This window comes from Hyaena hyaena, unplaced genomic scaffold (assembly GCF_003009895.1).
Source record: "Hyaena hyaena isolate Hyena2069 unplaced genomic scaffold, ASM300989v1 scaffold_624, whole genome shotgun sequence".
Taxonomy (NCBI): Eukaryota; Metazoa; Chordata; class Mammalia; order Carnivora; family Hyaenidae; genus Hyaena; species Hyaena hyaena.
In genome coordinates, this window is record NW_024081258.1 from 648,041 (window position 1) to 666,703 (window position 18,663).

The window sequence follows — 18,663 nt, forward strand, 5'->3', positions numbered from 1 at the left end:
CTTATTCAACGGAGGAAAGAATGAATTCATTTTCATTCCTTAATACCCGATGTGACCTATTCTCGGTTGATCTCTCCTTTCCAAGGCTACAGAACTTCCCGCGGACTTTCAATTTGGCCCAAAAAAGAAAATGTGCAATAATGACAGAATACCCTGCCTGGAGAATGCTGGGAGCCGAATCACCACCGTGCTGGTAATAAGTCCAAATGAAAGATATTATGTCACCTCGTTTGAATTAAACAGATGAACTGTAGTCCCGGACCGTTAAAAATGAGCCAATCTGCTGGAATGTGTCCAAGCACTCAGTGCCCCTAAAAGGTGCTCAGTTCTAGTGGGGGGTTTATATCCTCATTTTCTGCCAATAATGCCTCCACTCTGCAAGTGCGGAGGAATAATTCGATGAAAAGGAAGCCGGCCCTTCAGGAGTGGCCTCTTTCCAAGGACGGCCCTGACGGTGCTAACTCAGGGCCCACCAAGCCCTCGCTGGTGCACTCCGTCCGTGAGTGGCCTGGGTGGGGGTTAAATGAGAAGCATCAGAGAGCCGCAGGTCAGGCAGCCAGGGCCCCATCTGCAGACTGGGTGATGGTTAAGTTGGTTAAGTGCCCCGACAATGTTTTCTCCACCAGGAGCTCGGTGGGGGGGCTTCCCACCTGCACCCGAAAAGTCCAGGGAGAGAGGTAGTTGATAGCCTGGCCTCCCTTTACAAACAGGGAAACTGAGGCACCTAGGGTGGGTCACAGGCCCAGACTGCCTGGGTGCCAAGGCTGCCGGGCACACCCCCCCCCCAGTCCCGCTCAGCCAAGCCTCCACCCCCTCTGTCCCTGAGCACGCGCTCCCACACCCTTTCCCGCCGGCCCTTCCGTGACACAAGTGGCCTCTCCCTCAATCTCTGCCCCCTCGTGGTTTGTGGCTCAGGAACGTCTTTCCCTGTCTGAGAAGCTGTGTCCCTATCTGCAAACCCATAATGCTCGGGTGCCCCCCAGAGCTGGCTGGGCCGGGAGCCAGAAGACATGGCTCTGCTGTGGACCAGGCACAGCGGCCCTCGGAGATCTCCTTCTGCTCACTGAGACTCAGCTTCCTCATCTGTAACGTGGGACTTCATAAGCACTTCCTCTCCCAGGGTTCCCCACCCCAGCACCAGAATCCCACCAACCCCCCACTCAGCCTCCTTCTGGCTTTAGGACTCAGCCCCTGGCTAAGATGTAACCCCGCCCTCTCATTTAATCCACCCGCAAAATGATGATGGTAGAGGCTTTATATCAGTGCAGGATAATAAGAACGACTAAACCCTAGGGAACTTTCCAGGCCCGGCCCCTGCTCTAGATGCTTTACATTTAGGGGTTCAGCAAAACATTATGGGCCACAAGGACTCAGCAGGTCAGAACACACGCCCCCTGACCTCAAGGACACCAGGCGCTGGTATTTTCTGGCCCCATTTTTCAAAGAGGAAACCAGGCTGAGGAGGCTTGGATACCTTGACAGGAGGCACCACAGACCCCCCACCTCCACCCCAGAGCAAGGACTTGGTGGCAGTTTAGGGCCGGGCGTGCCAGCCAGGGCACCTGAGGAGGCCCTGCCCACGACGCTGGGTCTCCCCGGGCGGTTCTCACGCTCGGGTGTGTGTGCCTAAGAAAGTCCCTGGAGGAATCTCTTCACAAAACTGCGGGCCTGACCGAGGACGTGGGTTCTCGGGGGCCAATCAGCCCGGGTTCAGGGTGGGCGACCCACCCCAGGCGGCTCAGGACTGCTCAGTGTTAAAACAGGAGGTTCCCCCCACCCCGCCCCGGCCCAGGAACGCCCTTGGTCACGAGCTGAATGGAGACCGTCGTTCCCACAGACAGCGCCTTGCGAGTTCTGCGCTCAGTGGCCAGAAGGGACCCCTCCCCTTCCCCCTTGCCTGGCGGGGCACGGGCCCCCCTCTGGTGGTCTCCCGAGACCCCTGCCCCGGGTCAGTGCTTGTCGACAAGATGGACGGCCCCACAGCCTGAAGCCCCCAGAGCGTGAGACACGGCGTCCTCTGAGAAGGTGACGCCCAGGGTCTGTTGTACCTCGTCTCTCGAAGCTTCCATTCCTCCAGGCGGGTCCTACCACAGTCCTGGGGGGCACAAGGCGGGCTCCGGATACTTAGTGCTTACTGAGTGCTTGCTGGCCTCGCTGAGTCCTCCCTTACCACCTAAGGGACAATCACCCTGCAGACACGGCCCGTCTAGCAGACTCCACTGAGGGCCCCACCCATGTCCTGTTGGCTCCGGGCTCAGCCTCGGTGCGGGCGGTACTGAGTGATGCTTGAGTCTGTCCTCCTCCTCCCCCCGCCCTCCTCTGCCTCGGGGCTCCCTGGGCCCCACAGGGCCTCGCTCAGGGAGCCGGAGGCCACACCTCCAAGCCCCTGCGATGTGGTCCCTGCAGCCTCTCGTTCGCCCTCTGTCATGCCCCCTTTACGGGCATCCCTTCCCTCCCTGTCTTGCAGCCCCATCTCTTCACAGGGTTTCTTGGGACCCCTCCCTAAATGAACTACCAGATCCAAGTCCGTGCCTTGAGGCTGCTATTGAGGGGACCCAAACTGAGACAGAAAGGTTAGGTAACTCGCCCAGGATCACACAGCTGATAAGCAGCGTTTCGCAGATTCGAACTCAGATCTCCGGCTTCAGACACTGAGCGCTCGGTGACTTTGCGTTTGGTTCTCATACTCGATCTGGGGAATATTCATGCCCCTCCTCATCCTCGGGCAGGGTCTCCTCCAGCCTCCCTCCTCACCCACTCCTACACCCGCTGAGCCCACAATAAAGGGCCCAAGATGAGGTCTTGCCACAGCTTAACAGGAGCTGGGTGACCAGCCCTCAGAGTGTCACACCCGCTTCCAGCCACCCCAGCCTCCCCTCTGTTTCCCGCTACCCCCCACCCCTCACCGCCCCCCAGGGGGGCTTATCTTCAGCCAAACCTGAGCATTCTGAAGGGCTATGTTTTCTAACCCAATAATGCAGGCCACAGATATCCCGGGGAGTTGTCCCGTCCCTGGGCTGAACCTCAGAGAAACATTCAGATAGAAGATGAGGCCCAATTGTTGAGAAGTGTCTGCTCCATTCATTGTGCGCGATGAAAACAAGTTGAAGCTTTCATAGTCTGTTTGGGAGACTTCTCAGAAATTCGCAGGGCAAATGTCATGTGAGAGAGAACCTTAAAGGCACATGCTTTCGCAGGGAGGAAAGGGGGAAATAACCTAAATGCTCATCAGTTAGAATGGATGAACCATGACAGTTGTCAGTAGGATACCCCCCAGGACTGGAATTGAACTTGAGCTGCGATCTCGCCCAGGTGCTTCTCACATGATGTTGAACATACGTTGGAAAAGTACCCATAAAGAAGGCCACTTATATCACGATTAATGCCATGCGAAACAATTCCATGTTGGCGTAAGGGTATGTCCCCTTAGGCTCCCAAGGATAAACACGTGCGTCAGTTCGGTGACGAGCGCGAGATTCTGGACTGCCACGGAGACAGAATGGGGAGGGGTAGACGGGTTTGGAGGTTGTCAGTAAGGTCTTCTTTTTCTTTTTTTTAGAGCGAGAGAGGGTGGAGGGAGGGGCAGAGGGAGAAGGAGAGAGAGAGAATCCCAAGCAGGCTTCTCACTCGGCACAGAGCCCGACACAGGGCTTGATCTCACAATCCCAAGATCGTGGCCTGAGCCAAAGTCAAAAGTCGGATGCTTAACCGACTGAACCACCCAGGTGCCCCCTGTAATGTCTTTCTTCTTCCTCTCTTCCTTTCCTTTCTTTCTCTCTCTTTCCTTCCTTCCTTCCTTCCTTCCTTCCTTCCTTTTGTAGGTCCTAAATAATTTAATGGCTGGAGGGAAATCCAACTCGCAGGAAGAATGATCTTTCTTCCTGGACAGATCACCCCTCTGGGCCATGGCTAAGCTGGCTCTCTTCGTCTTGCTCCCTGCAGAAGGTAGAAAGTCCAAGGTCCTGTCGTCAGGGACTCAGGCCCAGCTTTGTACACCATCCACTCAGGGGCCAAGTGCCCCTGAGAAGGGAGGTACCCACCACGTCTGGTCCCCGGGAACACCTCTCATGACCCCCGGGACAAGCGCTGCCTAGCAGCCAGGAGCTGGGCTCCGGGGCAGTGAGGGTGGAACAAGACAGTGGGTGCCAGCGTCGAGCTGGGGGCCCCAGGTCCACTGTCTCTGGTCATCCGACAGCCCGGCACGGCTGTCCCCAGAGTCCCCTGTACCCCGGCCTGCATTGGGCTCTCTCAGTAGAGCACTCACCCCGCTGCCCAGGGAGCACGCAGGGGCCACTCCAACGTGAACAACTGAGGGTCCTCGGCCGGACGAGGCCAGACAATGGGGCCTCCTGCAGAGAGAACACACGTCCATCCGAGGGCCGCAGGGGAGCCCCTGGGAGAAGAGAGCTCAGCAGGGAGAGCCTTGGGGGGAAAGTGGGTGCCTCGAGGGTGATGGTGAGGTCCAGAGGGTTTGTGGTTTCACAGTGTGTGTGCACATTTATATATACTTACATATGTCTTCACGTGGATGTACTCACATATGTATATGTGCGTATGGAGATACACCCTTGTGTGTGCTCAGATATGCATATTCTTAGGTATTCATGTATAAACATAGACATTGTGAATGTATTTGCATGCATACACACAGGTACTTATGTATATATGTATACGTGTACATCTGCACAGAGACGTGTATATGGACGTATTTTTTCATGCAAATACCTATATTGTCTTAAGTAGAAGGTGAAGGGGCATGAGTTGGGGCCAGCACTGCCACCATGCACCTGGGGGCAGACCCTGGCCTGGGTGTTTCCTGTCTGCCCTTAGGGCACCCCCCCACCAGGGAGTGTTACTCTGTTTCTGTTTCCGTTTCTGGCTGGGGGAACTGAGGTTCAGAGAGGTTAAGGTGGTCACAGGAAGTCACCCACCCGGATGGAGGACACGGGACTTGAAGCACAGCACGCCAGAGCCCCACGATGGCAGGGGACGGTCACCCTGTCCATGGAGCGCTGTCTTCCCTCCCCCCTCCCCCCATTTTATTTTCTCCGCAGCACTTGCGTCACAAGTGAGCCTGTGTCCCCACACCTCCCGACTGTGAGGCCCACCAAGGAGGGACTTGTTCCCGGTTGTCTCCTGAGGGTCTAACAGTACACTTAGCACTTATTTCTTCTCAGTGACTGTGTGTGGAGGATTTCATCCCCACCACCATTTGGGGCGTCGTTAAGCACGGCTCCGAGTGGGCAAGCTGAGGCTCGAAGCCAGGCTGATCTCTCTTCTGAGCCACTAGGCTCTGCCCTTCCTCACAGCCCTTACCCAGGCGCACCCCGCTCGGCAGACTTCAGAAGGAAGCTGTACCATTTCTAGAAGACCGCCCTGCCCCTCACTCAGAGGCTCTTGGGCCCCACAGCTGGCCTTGACCCTGCTCTTCCTCTAACCCCCACACCCCACCCCTCAGCAAGCCCCGAGTCCAGCCTTCCAGATACACCCAGCTCCCCCCCCCCCACTGCTGTCCAGCTCTGCGGCCACTCACTGGTCAGAGCCCTCCCGTTCGCTCCCGGATTCCTGCACCGGCCCCTCCTAGCTCCCCATCACACCCTGCCCACCGGACGTCCCCCCACACGAGGACCTGCTCAAACTCCAGTCCGCTCATCTCCGACGACAAGTCACGAGCAGCTCCCAACTCCACAGGGCGACCACAGGGCGAGCGGTCCCAGCCTCCCCAAGAGAATAAGGAATCAATATCTCTGCCCTCACAGAGGTACTCTAGCAGAGAGAACCGGCAATGGGGAACCAACACATCAAAAGACTCGCAAATTGTATTTAATGCCATAAGGCACATAAATGAGGAAGTGACGTAAAGAATAACAGAGGGGCCTTCTCGTAGAGGCCAGGGACACTTCCTGAGGGACACTTTAGCTGAAGCTTGAAGGCCAAAGGGCTGAGGGAAGAGCATTTCAGCTGGGATCTTGTTCTCTTGCCAGTGCAAAGGCCTTGGGGCAGGTGAGAACTCAAAATAAGAAAACTGCCAACGTGACTGCACCTTGAGGTGATGAAGGGGTAGGGTGTGAAGTGGGACCAGTGACCAATGACGTCCTAAGAAATGCAGCTCAGAAGGGGCTCGGCCGGGAGGCACACCCAGGTGCATGACATGGCAAAGCAGAGGCCACAGGCCCCGCAGGAAGTGTCCCCAGGAAGGTGGTCCTCGCCCCTCTCTGGCCATAAGTCCCTTTCCTGCCCACCTCCAGCCCCAGCCACTGAGGTAACTGGTGCCAGGACACTATTGTCCTCCCTCCCACCTCCATGCTGCCTCATAGACCCATCACCATGGGAACCGGGCCAGCCAATCAGAACACTCCCCTTTGAAAGGCCCCTTTATAAATTGAGCCTCCGCTCCCCCAGACAACCCACACCCACCATTCAGAGGCCTCCCAGGGTCCCCTCCCCCTGGATAAACCAGATCAGCTGCCCCCCACTTGCGGGGAGTCTGCTGCTTGGAATGCTCAGGCCCGAGCCCCAAGCCTCCTGTCCCCCAGCTTAGAGCCCCGATCCCTCGCGTGGCCACACCACGATGCAGGAGCCACGCAGGAGCCCCTAGGACTTGCAGGCGGGAGCCTGGGTAGCGTGTGGAGAACGGAGAGCAGCTCGCCGAGCCTGCGGCAGCCCAGCCTGGGGAAGCACAGGGACAGTGACGCCAGCCTGTTGAACAGCGGGTATGCGGGGGATGAGGAAAACAGCGAGGTCAGCCTGGTAGTCAGGAGGCACCGTGTAAGGCTGCACCGAGGTCTCAACAGCCAGGCAGACAGCGTCCAGACCAGCCAGCCGGGTGCCGTCTACTGTCCCAGCCAGATCAGGAGCCAGCTGGCCGGCCAAGCGCCAGGAGCAGAGCAGACTGGAGGGGAAAAGTGAGATGAGCCTGCCCGGCAGCGGCAGCGGGGCCAGCAGCCTGACAAGCATGAGCTTCATCAGCCTGGGCAGCAGTGCCCTCAACTACCAGGTCAGTAGCGGGCTGGTCAGTTCCGCCAGCAGCCTCCTCTCCAGCCAGGCCAGCAGCTGCCAGGGCGCCCCAGGGGACGGCACCATGCAAAGCGGGGTGCAGAGTAACACCAATCTGCAGGAGGGCGACGCTGGAGACAAGGGCAAAGCCAGCGACCAAGGCTGGGGTCAAGGCCAAGGCCAGGCCCCTGAGGGCCAGCAGCCTGCCCAGATGTGTGTGCCTTTATAAGAAGACTCACCAGCCACTAGGTTCTTGAAGGATAAATACAGACGTGAATCCACAACAACCCTAGACTTTACCCAGAGTGGTTACAGCCAAAGTAAATGCCTTTAAAAAGTATACACTGTGTCTGAACTTTGGGTGGGGCACCCCATTTGTAGCAAACGACTGTCAGCAGCAGGGTCATGTGAAGTGAGAACTGTTGAAGATGAGCGCCACCTGCAGTGACCGTCAGCAATCAATGGTAAGACCATCTATACTGAGAAACCTTATTGAGAAGAACAGCTGTATCGAGGTCCTTCGAGGCTGAGTCTACCTTCCCCCAGCAATACCACCATGAGCCCCAGCGACCAGGACCAGCCGTCTCTAACGGGATCCACCAATGGCAACAACATCTATACTGAGAACCATCATGGCCGGGCTCGCCAGCCAGAACTCGTCAGTGGGGGCAATTGTGATCGGCAGCAAATACCAACTCTATTTAGAAGCATCTGATGTTAGAACCTCCCATGAAGGAACCGTGCTAAGTGATGAGCACCATCTAAGGGCAACGCCAATGGTGGCAAGCTTGGGAGGGGCAAGCACCAGCCGTGGCTGGGACTGTCCACCATCGACGGAGAACCACAGCCCTGGAGAGAGGGACCCGTACCGGGCCCTATGAGACGTGCTGCTCGCGGGAGCCAGAGAGGCTGCATTTGGAGCTCCCCGATGATGCCCCATCCCTGCTCGACGTGCATCTCCAAGGAGGTAGAGACAAGAAAGGAGCCCAGGAACCATCTTGGTTGAGATGGTTGGGACTATTTCCTATGGCAGGACAAAGCCATGATCAATACTGAGTGGCGACAGACATGAACCCAGCCAAGCACAGCTGCAAGCAAGACAGCTCTGCGCCATTCGGCGGAAGTCTCCTACGTGGGTGGGAGGGCTGAGGACCCTCGCCTGCCCCTCCCCGGGACAATAAAGCCCTTCCCCAGGAGCTGACCACACAGACCCTGGGGAGTGAGCTCGTCCGCTGAGGGGCGGAGGTCAGAACAGCCAAGAAGACACCCACGAGGTACCAGAAGGAAAGCTGAGGGGGCACCAAAGACAATAAAAGGTGTCTGGAGAGGCTGAAAGTGTGTGGAGTCTGGTGTGTGTGTTCCCGGCCGAGGCTACAGAGACAAACGCAGACACAAGAGCCCTGTTGAGGGGAGGGCTTAGCGATCAACTCTGTTACCTCTAAGCTGGTGGTCTGGGGGGAAGTGCTTACAATTTCTGAGACTGAGTCTCTTAATCTGGGAAATGGGAATGATAATCCTTATTTCATACATAGATAGAATGGTCGTGTGGATTATGTGAAAATGTATGTTTTTTAACTTTATTTTGAGAGAGACAGAGTGAGTACGGGAGGGGCAGAGAGAGGGAGAGAGAGAACCTAAGAGGTTCCAAAATGGCAGCACAGAGCCTGACGTGAGGCTTGATCTCATGAAGCCGTGAGATCATCACCTGAGCTGAAACAAAGTTCGACTCAACAAACTGAGCCACCCAGTCGCCTCTGGACAAATTTTTCTTGACCAAACAACAACAACAACAAAAACCCCAAAGACCAGTGGACCCATAGCATCTGCTTAGAATTCAAGACAGATCAGCAGATGGTTTGATAGGTTTCAGGAGTTAGCAGTTCTGGGTTCGAGGGCATCGCGTGTCTGGACTGGGGAGGCCCTTCCTCTGGAGCATGGGTACATTCTCCCCCACTCTCCTCCCAGCTTAGAGGGAGCAGAGCACCCACCACCCAGCCCCCACCCCCATGGCTGCCCTGCTCTCCCATCTCAGAGGGTGACAGAGGGCACACAGCTACAAGCTGGAGCCCTCAGTCTGGAGGCCACAGGACCGCTCAGGCACAGAGTGGCCAAAATGAGCTCACCACCGTCCCCTGGCTGCCTCCTCCTGTCTCCTTCCTCAGCAGATGGCATCATCTCACTCCACTGTTCAGGCTGGACCCTCATCACACGGGGGTCCGCCCCTGGCTGCGCCCCTCATTCCAGCAGTCCCTAACGTGGCCCCTCCCCCACTGCTGAGCCCCTAATCCAAGCCATCTTCCCCCCAGACCTGTGGTTCCCAACCCTGCCTGCACAGTGGAATCACCTGGGGAATATCTACAAGACAAAGATGTCTCCAGAGGCCTGGACTGGGCATCAGGGGTGTGTTTAAAGTTCCCCGGGTGATGATAAGGACCAGCCAGGGCTGGGAAGTACCTCTGCCCTGGCTCTGTTCCCCATCAGATGCACTTTCAAGCCCTGGAGTCTAAAACTGCCACCTGCAGGGACCAGGAAGTTACTATAAGGGAGCAGGGGAGGGGCTTTGGCACACTGGGGCACACACACCCCATCCAGGGAGAGAGAAGTCAGAAATCCAAAATCGTATGTCAAATCTCCTGATTTTTAAAAGTATTTTTAATGTTTATTTCTGAAAGGGGGGAGGGGCAGGAAGTGAGAGGAGACACAGAATCCGAAACAGGCTCCAGGCTCTGAGCGGTCAGCACAGAGACCAACGTGGGGTTCGAACTCATGAATGGGCACCCCTCAAATCTCCTGATTGTGCAACGCTGGTCACAAAATCAAATTCTTTCCAGAATGTGGGGGTAGTCAATGAAAACATTTCTGAAGGCAATTTCAGAACTGCATGAGACTTCTGCTTCTGAACACAGTGATCTTTCTGAAAGGAAAATCTGCTTCTCTTCCTTAACTGCTTAAAAACTCTTGAATTTCCCCACGGGCCAAAGGATTTGGCACGGCATTCAAGGCTCTTCAACAAGCCAACCTACCTATGTTTTCCTTACCTGGACTCCTGCTTCCTCCTCACCCTCTCTATACCACCTCAGACCTGTCATGATTTACATGCAGTAAAATGTACTCCTTTTCCATACAGTTTTATGATTTTTGACAAGTACCCATGGTCAGTATCCATGAGCACACCCTGAGTACCAAATAGTTCCATCGCACCTCAGAAATCCCCTTGGCCCCTTGGAGCCAGTTCCTCCCTCCCCAGCACTGATGAGCAGTTTTCTGTCCCTCGTCTTCCCGAACGTCACACACAAGGAATGACACGCTGCAAAGCAGCTTTATGAGCCTGGCCGCTGTCACTCAGCTCTTTGTGACTCAATGTTGCTTGCTGCTGAGTAATGTTTCACGGCCCGTCAGGTCTCTGGTTGAGAGATATTTGGGTTGTTTCCCAGTTGGGGAGGTTACGAAACGACTAATAATCACTCACGTACAGGTGTTGCTATGAACATAAGTTTTTCATCTCATTCCAGGAAGCACCCACGAGTGGGATGACTGACTGGCACAGGACTGAGTCTGGCTTCGTAAGCACCCGCCGGGTCACTTTCTGAAGGTAGCTTTCCTTTATGTTGCCAGCACTTTATAATTGCCCGGGTTTGGGATTTTCACTTTCGCTCTTGAATTCCCTCTCCATTATCTTAACCATAAGAGGAAGTTTGTACCGGTCTCCCATTATTAACTCAATTTTATAGATGGGGAAACCAAGGCACAGAGATGCCAACTTTGGGCAAGTTAGCGGCAAGGCTGGGATTTGAACCCAGAGTCCATGATCTTAACCGTTCCCTGCTTTGGACAATTAGGGCCCCTCCACACCCAGGGGACAGGCCACCCACATATGAAGAGCCTCCGGGCAGCTGTTTCTTGTCCCAAAGGCCCCTAAGTGTGCACCCCCCACTCTATGTGTGTGCCCCCCTGAGGACAGCTGTCACTCCCCACCCCCTCCCCGTATTGTCGATGCCACTTCCATGTCAGTGGCATCAACGGTGGCCAAATGACTGACTGACTGGGAGACCGTGGGTGAAGGATGACTTGCTGAGTCAGAAGGAAGCTGGGTCCCCCAAGGCAAGGCCTGCATCCCAGCAACTGCAGCCCCCTGGCCAACAGCAGGTGCGGCTCAGGGTCCAAAACTTCAATACCGCTGCGGGTACAGGCCTGAGCCCCCAGGACCGCTCCAGCCTTCACTCTCGCCGTCTGCCCGGCAGATACTTCCCGGCCAGGCACTCTCCCACCCCGGCGCTGGGGACGCAGCACACACTTGAAGCAGGGACCATTTTTCAAACGAGTCTAGTGATTTTTCCTTTCCTGTCCACTGGCTTGGTGTTCAGGACGCCGCGGGCTGGGAGGGCCGGGCAGGCTGCAGGCGCCGGCTCCTGAATTATTAACTGGGCTGGGGAGAGGGTTGCTTACAAATGTTGTAAGCAGCCTGGGCAGCCCACTGACTTCAAACAGGCCCAGAGCAGGGGGTGGGAAGGGGAGGGACTTGGCGGGGGCGGGGGGGGGGCACCACACACTCCGGCCAGGTCTGAAGGCTCTCTTGCCAAGCGCTTCCTTGGCCTCCATCCCCTGGCCCGCAAGAAGTTATTCTTCTCGAGCTCTTCACACCACAGCGCCTGCTTTGCTGGATTCAAGCACCTGACCTCTCCTCTTCCCCCCACTGCAAAACCCCTGGGCAAAGGGATGGAGTTTAGCGATTAAGGTGCATTCTGGGACACAGACTCTTGGTGTGTGGTGTATCCTGGGTAGGGAGAGGAGTAGAGTGTCTGAGGTTGGGTTCCCAGAAGCAGAGCTTGAGAAGGTGGTTCTTATAAAGGGAATTCCAAGGAGAGGGGGAGTAAGGGATACAGGATGGGGCTGGGGACGGGCCTCAGGAGGACCCCATGGGGAGCTCTGAAGCATCTCCTGCGGCTCAGGGTGGGTCCTACCACCAGTCAAAGGCAAAGGCCCTTTGTACGCCCACACCCTGAACGGACATAACCTCCTGGGTGCAACACTCCAGTCTAAACGGGCAATTCTCCAGAGAAGGGAGAGCCATGAGCCACTAAGAACAACTTGGGCAGGTAGCCCAAACTGGTATGGTGGCCCCGCAGAGTGATCAGGACCCCAGCTCCTTCTGGATCTCCGTGCCACCCACCTCCACTGAGGCCCTCATCCTCATGGTCCAAGGTGGCTGCCCAAGCCCCTCCAACACATCTCCATCCAACACGTCAAGGGGAGCAGGGGGAGGAAGGAGAGAAGGAAGCACTGACCCCTCTTTTTTAAGGATGCTCCTGAAAAGTCTCACACAGCACAGCTACATGGAGCAGTGAAGGAGGTGAGGAAATCCAGTCATCATTCTAGGAAACAATGTACAGGAATGAAAACTCGCATTCAGTTACTAATAACAGAGGAAGGAACAGATACCAAGGTAAATACTCTCCCTCCTCCATTCTCCCTTCAGAAGCTAAAGGGGCTTTTTAACACTAAAAAAAAAAAAAAATCACTCTTTTACTTAAAATCTTTGTGGTCATTGGCAAAACTTGTACTTAGCAGCTCCTCCCACTGAGAGGAGGAGTCTACTTCTCCGTCCCCTGAATCCGGGCTGATCTCGCCATGTGCTCAGGAAGGGACCACTGCTCTGCAGGTCCCAGTCGAGGCCTGGTGGCTTCTGCTCACACCCTTCACGCGCTGTAGCCATCCTGGGACCAAGCCTGTGCTGGCCTGTCACAGGAGGAGAGAGTCCCCAGCTCCCCCTAGCCATCCCTACCAAGGCCGCCATGAAGCAGCCAGCCCCATGGCACCCACCAGCTGACCACACACACAGGGTCAAGTGCACCCAAGAGCAGGTGGGCCTGACCCAGATGGGAAGAGCCATGACCTGAGCCCAGCATGGTCTGCTGGCCTGCGGGCTTCCGAGCCAAGCAAGGGATGGTTATTTTAAGTCATTATGGTTGGGGACAGTTTGTTACCCGGCCGAAGCTAACTGATAACGCTCTGACGACCTCCCCTTGCTCTCAGGATAAAGAACAAAATTCCCACCATGACTACCAGGGGTCTGGCCCTCGCTGACTATTCCAGACTCATCCCAAACCACGTCCCCCTCTATGAGCCCTTCACTTCCACAGACCCACTGCCTCCAAACCTTTGCAACAGCAAATGCTCAATCAAGAATAGGCTCTGCTCCTTCACCTGGTCACTGCCTCCTCTTCTTGCGGAGCTCAGCTCACACATCACTTCCCCGGGGAAGGCTTCCCCGGGCCCTCCCACCCCCCGACCTGGCCCAATCCCCCCGGAACACACTCTCGGGCCACTGCGTCCCACTCTTCCACAGCACTTAGCGCAGGCTGTCACTTGATGCTTCCTCGTGAGATTCTTGGATTAAACCTCTCGCCCGCCAGGCTTCACCTCCACGGGAGCGGGACCCAGTCTGTTTGGCTCACTGTCATGTCCCCGGAGCCCAGAACAATGTCTTTTCACAGTGGGCATGTAGTGTCTCAGCATCTAGGCCTATGCCTTGTACACCATAGGTGCTCAATACAGACTTTGGGATGAATGAACTGAATGTGAGCATTGCAAAGGCCACTGGTGGAAACTCGTCAAACCTTGATTGTAATGTTGGTTCTTAAAACATGAAAGGTGACAAAGCGGGAGCCTACAGAGGTTTTAAGTGACACGCATGCACACACACTCATCAGGTTTGTCATAAATGTGGCTGTGGCAGCCCTACCCCTTGGGCTCATCTCAGTCCTTAGGGCCACCTGATTCCCTCAATGGATGTCAGTTGTAGTTTGTGAAAACTTGCCTAGAATCCTTTCTTCCTGATAAAAATCCTTCACTTACATATCCCACTCACCCCCATGGGGGCACAGCATGGCCTCATGCTAATCCTAGAACTTGCAGTGATTTCGAGAACAGTCTCAGGGTTCAGAATCTCTCGCCCCGAGTCTTGGCTCTGATGCACACTAGCTGCATGCCTCGAACATGCACCTTCACCTGCCAAATCCTCAGTGTCACTATCTGTAAAGTGGGGATGAACATAGTTCCTCCTCGGGTTGTGAAGAGTACATCCACTCATTTGTGTAAAGGCCCTTGGGGTTCAGCGCACATAGTAGGCCTTCAATAAACAACGGCTATTGCTGCAACACGCCTGAGAGCTGGCATGATGCTCAGACGCAGCTCACCGCCCAGCTCACCGCTGCTCTTACTTGTCTTTCTGCCCGGCCCCTCCCCACACCCCAGCCCCAGCTCCCGGGGCTCAGGGCCCGGCACAAAGTGGGTGCTGATGAATGTGTGCTGAATGAAGACATGAGAAGCAAAAGAATGAATGAATGAGCCGGCCAAGGCCCATGCCAGACAGCAGAGAACCAAGTCAGAAGGAGACCCACTACTGCCTTCGGCTTGTTCTGAGCTGGGGCCAGAAACCAGAAGTACCGGCCCACAGACTTCACCTAAAGACCCGCGCCGCTGGCTACCTGACATCTGGAAACACTGGCCCCCCATCCCCTCCTGCCAGCAAGCAGCTCGAGCCGATCTCCCCTGCTCCAGACTCAGACCTTGGGTTTGCAGCCCCGGGCAAGCAGTGCAGACAGTTAAACAGTGCCTCGGAGCAGAAGATGGGGCCCAGCGGGGCAGGGGCCTCGCTCAGCCTGCAGCGTGCAGCCTGGGGGTACAAAACAGCAGGGCACAGGCTCTGTTCCCACCAGGACCATGCAAGTGACAACGGGGAGGTCAATCCCCGTCCCTGGCTTTAGTTTACCCCAAAGGCACGTGAAGGGGCTCCGGAAGCCCCATGGCTCTTAGGCATTTCTTGAAAGTACTTGAAGCCATTCCTCCACCTCCACCCCGGATGAAAGGAGAGACAGGCGCACATGTGAGCAGAGCTTGCTGGGGAGAAGGCTGGGCAGGGGGGCAGGGCTCAGGCCACTCGGACCCCTGCTCCCCACATTCATCCCCTTTGTGGGGCCCCAGGCCACAGGGATCTGGGAAGAACAGCAGAAAAGACACTTCTGACATCTGGGGCTCATCAGTCCGGGGCTCACACCCACACGCGCCGGGCCAGGCGAGGAACAGGCGCAAGTGCCACCTGAGCCGGATTTACCCGTCAACGCCTCTTAGGCTGAACTCTTTCAACCAGACCCCTGTGGTCTCCACACCAAACAATGACATTTTATTTCCATCAGGAAGTACGTGCTCTCAGGGCACCTGGGCAGCTCAGTCGATTGAGAGTCCAGCTCTTGATTCCAACTCAGGTCATGATCTCATGGTTCACAAGATCGAGCCCCACCTCGGCCTCTGCACTGAGTCTGTTTGAGGGATTCTCTCTCTCTCTCTTTCTCAATCTCTCTCTGTGCCCCGCCCCCGCTTGTGCTCTCTCTCTTTCTCTCAAAATTAATGAAAAAACATTTAAAAAAAAATGTGCTCCCCCATTTTTCTTGACACACGTGACCCTCCTAGTCTGCCTTTCACTTTTCTGCGTGTGATGGGCGTGTGGCTGTCAAGAAACAGTTCAGTCTCCCTCGCCTTGTAGAAGGCATCCCGTGTGGCAGTGGCAGAGGTAATGGCCGACAGCAGCTGCCCGTGGCCTTGGGACAGGAAGGCCATGGGGAAGGGGGCGGGGACAGTCGTGATCTGACACACTCAGGCCCCCTACAGGCCAGCGACCACTCTGCACCAGCCAATGGCTGCCTTGAAGGAAGGGGTCCCAGGCTGGCCAAGTCTGCTATTTCTAGAAAATCAGAAACCCGGGCTTTTGATAGGAAATCTCCCGACTTTTAAATATTGATCATTACTAACTTGTTTGCCAAACCAAACCCTGTTCCCTTAAAGCACATCCATAGCTGCCTCCTCGCCCAGGAGCCGCCTGTGTGAGACGTCCGCTCTAAGACAGGCCTCGAGAGCCAGGTCTTGGAGGCTGGCTGCTCTCCTACCCTGAGCTCGGCAAGATCAAGTTCGAGCCGACAGAAGAGGTCCCTTGTGTGGGAACCCCCACGAACCCCGCCCCGCCCCCCACAGAGAACACATGGAATGTATGAACTGAGACCAGAGCGCAACCTGAGATCGGATGGACGGACCTTAGAAACGCGAAGCACAGTTTGTTCAAAAATGGTGATGGGCAGTCGGTCTGACCCGGCTGAGAGGGCTTAAACCGACAGGCTGCGGGTTCCCGCCAAGTGCGCCGCACGCCAGTCCCTGGAACTTTCTCAAACAAATCCGAACAAGTACCCAGCACCCTCCTTATACCTCTGCTGGCTCCCCATTGCCCTCAGAGTAAAGTCCAAATGCAAGGCCTTAACTTGGCCTTAATGCCTTACAGGATCCAGCCTCTCCCCTGGGCACCCGCGCCACGTGCCCCAGGGCCCTTGCTGTCCCCACAAAAGTACCCTTCCTTCTCTCTCTTCTGGGGCTTTTAAAATAAATGTTATCGAAATGTTACAACCCGGAACACCCCCTCCTTCCCTTCTTTTCCTACTCAACTCTGAAGGATTCAGTTCAGGTGTGGCCTCTACCAGAAAGCCCTCCCTGATCACACCTCGGGCTAAATTTAGGGGTCACTCACACACCCACGACCTTCTCCTTCCCCCCATCTGTGTCCAAGTCACCGTGAGTTGTAATTGTCTGCTTCCTAGACAGTGTCTCCTCTGGGGAGGCAAAGTCCTCAGCACTTAGCACACAGTAGGCACTCAGTACATGTGTGAAGGAAGGAAAGAGGGAGGTCTGAAATGGAATAGACCCCACGCTTTGGGGTATATATCTCCCTGGGAACAGAGGCCTCCATGAGTACTCAAGGTCCTTTCCGTCACTTGGGCCTCAAAGAGTCATAGTTCAAAGTTGGCCGGATCGTTACTCAGAGAGGGACAGAATTTTATCAATGGTCACACAGCACCATGGGGGAAAAACTGCATGGAAAATTCCAGTCTGAGCTCTGCTGTGTTGTTGGCTTTTGTGTACTTCCCCAGATGCCCCTCCCCCCACCAGGGCCAGGGAAAAGTCAAGGTGAGGCTGGGGCGGGGGAGGGCAGACGCAGAAGGGATTTTCTCTTCCAGAACTTCATGGGCATCAGCTCTATGAATTATTCACCAGAAAATCTGCTTGAGGTAGTGTCTTAGTCTTAATTTTCAATTCCCCTAATGCTGGCCAATTCTGTGCTGAAAAGCTCTCAATTATTAATGTTTCTAAAACAATATTTGTTTTCTCTGCATCTAGCAACCGCCAAGGCCTCAGAGCTAGTGATCCTGCCCCCGAAATTCCCACAGAGAAGTTTGCCTTGCTGAGGAAGCATTTCAAAGGGGTCAGGGGTGCGTTAGGAGAAGGCAGCCAGACTCAGAGACCCTGAAGCCCGTGCAGAGACAGGTACTTAAAGCCCTTCCCTTACCAGGAACGCTCAGGACGACAGGAACTATAAACAGAGCAAAAACAATGAGTATGCATTGGTGTCTTATGTGCCAAGTGTGATGCTAAACACTTTACTTTTACGTGTTTGACTCCATTTTCTTTGGAAATTCAAAGAATTCCTTTCAAGTGAACACAATTCTTAAAACTGCATTAAGAGTCAAAGCCCTTTTGTTAGAAAAATCGTTAACGAGAATTGTGGGGGTTTTTTAAGTTTATTTATGTAAAGAAAGAGAGAGCGCATGCACACAAGCAGGGGAGGGGCAAAAAGAGACAGAGGAAGAGAGAGAGAGAGAGAAAGAGAGAATCCCAAGCAGACTCCCGGCTATCAGCGTGGGACTCCACACGGGGCTCAGTCCCACGAACCGTGAAATCATGACCTGAGCTGAAACCAAGCATCGGACACTTAACGGACTGAGCCGCCCAGGCGCCCCTGAATGTCACAAGGAGCATCTCTGGGTAAAGCGGAAGTGCTTCCACATTAACAAGACCAGATCTGAGTGGGGACTGGAGTCTTTAACCAAACTGTAGAGAGTTGGGGGGGAGGGGGCAGGGGGGAGGGTTACTTACAGAAAAGGATATCGGTACACACTTGGTGACAGAGGATCCTTAGGGACATACCAGCATCTCAGAAGCAGTTCTCAAAGAGCTTTGTTTTATTTTCTTGGATTTTAAGACGCCTAAGATCCTTCTTCAACCTCGATCTTGGGAGTCAAATGGCACTTTACACGCCCCACGCCAGCAACCCATGCTCCGCGACAAGGGACCCGCCTGCTGGCGTGCTGGAGGGGATGCACCCCGTCTAGCAAGAGCAGGCTGGAGGCAGGGAAGCCTGTGTAAAGGTCCATCTCTTTGTCCAAGCAGGAGACGGTGGTGGCTGGTCCCTGCAATGACGTGCGGCAGCCAACAGGACACGACGGCGGGTGCAATCCTGAGGAGGTGAGGGAAGAAGCTGTATCGGGTCGACGCCCCGTGTTTCTGGCTCAGGTACCTGGGTGGCTGGCCGTGCGATTCCCCGGCTGAGGGAGGCCCCGGGGGGTGGGGAGGGGGCTGCTGTGGGGAAGGCAGGCAGGACGTGGACTTGGCCTCAGGCAGGTGAGGCATGAACCGCCAAGGGGCCCGCCCGACGAAGCTGTCAGAAACCCCGGCAGCGCACTGTGCTGGATGGGGTCCCTGGAAACACACCGGGAGGCGGGGCTCAGCGAGGTGGATGGGGTGCTCTGGGGGGACGCACCACAAGGAAGCGAGGTGGGCAAGTGTGGT

The 18,663-nt window shown here is 55.5% G+C and overlaps 1 protein-coding gene across 1 annotated transcript; it reads left to right on the plus strand.

The window, feature by feature from the left end:
• Positions 1–399: 399 nt before the first annotated feature.
• On the plus strand, positions 400–8,331 carry CUNH16orf82 (chromosome unknown C16orf82 homolog). Its single transcript, XM_039257524.1, has 3 exons — positions 400–499; positions 984–1,090; positions 6,388–8,331. Exons 1-3 carry the CDS (start codon positions 400–402, stop codon positions 6,907–6,909), a joined length of 729 nt encoding a protein of 242 aa, XP_039113455.1. The 3' UTR covers positions 6,910–8,331.
• The last annotated feature ends 10,332 nt before the right edge of the window (positions 8,332–18,663 follow it).

Excerpts from the sequence above, each read along its gene's own strand:
- CUNH16orf82 (XM_039257524.1), top strand. The coding sequence starts at position 400 with ATGAAAAGGAAGCCGGCCCTTCAGGAGTGGCCTCTTTCCAAGGACGGC. Across the intron at positions 500-983 it reads CTCGCTGGTGCACTCCGTCC|AGCTGGCTGGGCCGGGAGCC; the intron begins GTGAGTGGCCTG and ends GGTGCCCCCCAG. Across the intron at positions 1,091-6,387 it reads TCAGCTTCCTCATCTGTAAC|CCTCCGCTCCCCCAGACAAC; the intron begins GTGGGACTTCAT and ends TTATAAATTGAG.